The sequence below is a fragment of the Anarrhichthys ocellatus genome, unplaced genomic scaffold, assembly GCF_004355925.1.
Source record: "Anarrhichthys ocellatus isolate YVR2014 unplaced genomic scaffold, GSC_Weel_1.0 scaffold5, whole genome shotgun sequence".
Taxonomy (NCBI): Eukaryota; Metazoa; Chordata; class Actinopteri; order Perciformes; family Anarhichadidae; genus Anarrhichthys; species Anarrhichthys ocellatus.
Window position 1 is genome coordinate 8,234,131 of NW_022280035.1, and position 3,734 is coordinate 8,237,864.

At 42.3% G+C, this 3,734-nt stretch overlaps 1 protein-coding gene across 1 annotated transcript in view; it reads right to left on the reverse strand.

The window, feature by feature from the left end:
- Positions 1-3,734, reverse strand: part of cables2b (Cdk5 and Abl enzyme substrate 2b) — a 27,181-nt gene that overhangs the window by 4,777 nt on the left and 18,670 nt on the right. Inside the window, exons 3-5 of the mRNA XM_031844946.1 lie at positions 2,323-2,400; positions 1,326-1,434; positions 1,072-1,240 (exon numbers count right to left, since the gene is read on the reverse strand). Coding sequence (XP_031700806.1) covers positions 1,072-1,240; positions 1,326-1,434; positions 2,323-2,400 — 356 coding nt within the window. The remainder of the gene's footprint in view (positions 1-1,071; positions 1,241-1,325; positions 1,435-2,322; positions 2,401-3,734) is intronic.

Genomic DNA, 3,734 nt, shown 5'->3' on the forward strand with positions numbered 1-3,734 from the left:
CACACACACACACACACACACACACACACACACACACACACACACACTATGATAATCAGAAATTAATTTGTCAATAAACCACATGATTGCGAGAGGCTTTTGTGACTAGTTAGCCTACTAAGAAAAGATGTGTGAATACGGCAGCTTTGGAAGCTGAGAGACTGAATAGACGCGTCACAAGAGGACTAAAAATATAAACCTGCTATCAATATGCACACTAACTAACACACACACACACACACACACGCACACACACAGCTGTGTTGTGTTAATGAAAGGTTACAGATTAGAAATAGAGGTTTAGAGGATAATACAGGGCTCTGTCACTCCCCGGGCGCCTGTCATTGGCAGCCCACTGCTCCCTAAATACAGGGATGGGTCAAATGCAGAGGTCAAATTTCGTGTATGTGTATATGTATATGACAATAAAAAGGGTTTCTCTGTGGGTGAGAGTTTATAGATAGCAGAAGCATGAGACACACAGTGTGCACGTACACACACACGTGTTTAAAATACAACAAGAACTCCAGTATGACTGCAACTCTCTCTCTCTCTCTCTCTCTCTCTATGATCTCTTCACCTAACCACTCTCTAATCTCATCCCCCCATCCTGCGTTTGCTAGTCCTTCTGTATTTTTATTTTCTTTCTCTCTGCAGCCACAATCACACCCCTTCTGCTTCTACTTCCTGTCACAATGTTCTCACGCTTACTCTGAATGCAGGGACACATCAACTAGCAATATTACATTTTATTTGGTGTAATGGTATAACCCAATATTTAGGGGTATGGCAAGGCACATCAATACTATTAAATAACTGTCTATAAGCGCACAAGAAGAGTTTAGACCTCTGTCAAGCAATGTTAACAAAAGTGAAATATAATGTGTGTAACCGCCCCATCATTTGGATCCGCTCCCAAGTTTAATGGGCTCTTCCTTTGCCTGTGCTACACCCTTCCACTAAGTCTCATGAAAATCAGGCCAGCTGTTTTTCCACAATTCTGCGGACAAACAGAACCAAAAACCGAACCTCCTTGGCGGAGGTCACAACGCGTGTGTATGCATGTATTACCCAGGTCCAGCCCCACAGCGCTGTTTAGTCTGCTAGGTGGGCAGCTCCTGCCCTGCATGCTGTGTGTACTCCTGGAAACTGGAATCTGTAGTGTCAGGTCGCTGGTCGACGACGGCTTCTGCCTCACCAGTGCGTTAGTAGAGTACAGGAACTGGGCGTACGACACAGACTGAGACAGAAAAAGAGATGAATTCATAGGATCTGAATCAAAAACCTCCCTAATCATAACAACATCTGACCGTGTGTTTATCTACCCTGCCGTAGGTGTCCAGTTGGAAACCCTCCAGCCCCGGTAGCATCTCCAGGGTGGTGGAGATGTTACCAGACGAGTGTCTCCTCCTCGGGTGGTTTAATGTAGGGTCACTGGAGAAAGACAGAGAGAGAGGGGTTGTTAAGGTGACGTGAGAACAGAGTCGTTCCTGGCAGCAGGTTTACCATCAGGAATGTAAATTAAGGACAGCTCAGATAAAAGATTCACAACATGAGAAATGTGAGCCAGAACACTGCAGCAGTTTAAATTCCTCAAAAGGCAATGGCTGTTGGTCTGTTGGCATCATGAAAAACTGATCTTGCGGAAGAGGTGTCGAGGCGTTTCAGCCACTGTCACTCGCAAAGTGACGTCATTTCCCCGTGTACTGATACTTCCTACAATGTGCATGTGTGGCGTGAGTATGACGTGACGTAAGCACGCACACAGCAGTTGTAGATTACCATGTGAAACTCTGTGTGTGCATGTGTGTGTGTGTTTGTGTGTGAACGTGATAGAGAGAAAGGGATTAGGAGAAGTTTACATAACTGTAATAACATCTGTATTTTCAGCAGTGTTTATACAGTATCTGAGTGTGTGTATGTGTTGGAGTCAGAGAGAATAAGAGACCATGATAAGCGTACTTTCTGCTCCATGTTTATCTGTAAATGTTTCTGTAAAGTGTTTATCTATGGGAAAGTTTATGTGTGATTATGTCAGTGGTTTTTCTTTTTGAGTGTACGTGTGTGTGTGTGTGTGTGTGTGTGTGCGTCAGCCGCTTAAAAAGTCCTCGAGTCAAGTTAGGAGGCTCTTAGGCACATGGGAAAAATTGTTGTCTTCCCGAGGCAACTCCCTTTTCTTCGTCTCTCAGTAAGGAAATAATTTCCTCTCCTCCCTCTTCTTTCTGTGGCCAGCTCTAGCTCTTCTCCTAAGCTCCCCTCCTACTCTTTCATCCAGCCAGACACTGACCTAAATGTGTGTGCATGTGCAGGTGTGTTCATTACCTGAGGTAGAAGCTTTCTCCATAGGGCAGAACAGAGAAGGCAGCACACAGAGACCTCTTCGCACAGATCAGCACGATCCTGAAACACAACCAAACACACACATTGGTGGTTATTGGTATATGGTTGTTACAACACCTGTCCGGTTGTCTGTTTGTAAAGGAAACATCAGGAATTAGCATCGTCAAGGTGAACAGCAACCTTCCTTATGACACACTTTTAGCGGACTAAACACAGAGGTAAATGTGACAATTAATCGTGATATTGTTTTTAGGTTATATTGCCCCTCTGGTCAGAGAAAAAACCCACGTCTGAATATAACGTGTAACAGATTGATATAATATTGACATTTTACCAATAATGTAATACTCTTCAGGTGGTTATTTCTTTTCTTACTGATGACGTAATCATTTTGAAGAAACGTTATGTAAAAAACAGTTTGAAATTTGGAACAGATGGCAAGCAGTACATTGTTATCAAGCAAATATACGTACGTTATTGCTCAAGTTCTTTTATGATTGAGTTTGATTAGATTTTGGATCAGGTTAAGCACACATTTGATTGAATTTGCAGGAAATTATTACATTATTGGGTGCAGAACCCTCAGTTCAAATAAACCATCTCTCAGTTGTCGACACAGCCGGGTATTTTATCTTATCCGTGTTCTACTTTGATGCAGTCATTACCACGTTGGCTCTTTATTATATTTTGTAATGTATGAAGAGCATTCACAATAAATATCAGAACTAAACTGATTTCATTTTGTAACAGATTTTCCTTTTTTCAACTGTTTTAGACACATGACTCAACCTGTAAACAAGTGAAACAGATGCGTGTTTGATGATATTTTTTTGTATTGTGAAAGTCCCTCAGGGTTTTCTCAGGTTCACACTCATTAAAACTTGACTGCGAACACATGAGACACCTTGCAGTACCTCAGAGTGCTATTACAGGAACACAGACCCGGTGGATGTGCTGAGCTCCAACACGAAGCTGAAAGACCACAAAAGGATCATATCTCTCTTCAGCATGGACTTGAATGTTTTGCCGAACCCTCAAATGACACTTTCCTAACTGACCCAAGTGTTCCACCTGCATCTCACCAGAGCTTATTATCAACTTGTTACAACGGGGTTTCAATGGAACAGAGTGTGTGTGTGTGTATTTCTTATTGCAGATCCTCTGGAGTAGAAATCCCAGTGGAGCAGAAACTGCACATCCCTCGCCTGGTTTGTTTCTCAGAGGAACATGTTTACAGTCATTATCTTTGGCTCAGGCACCAAAGAGACTGGAAGATGATTCACAGTGTGTGAAAACATAAACACACTTATCTTTGAGTGTGTCATGCTGGTGATGAATAATTTTATCTATCTATCTATCTATCTATCTATCTATCTATCTATCTATCTATCTAT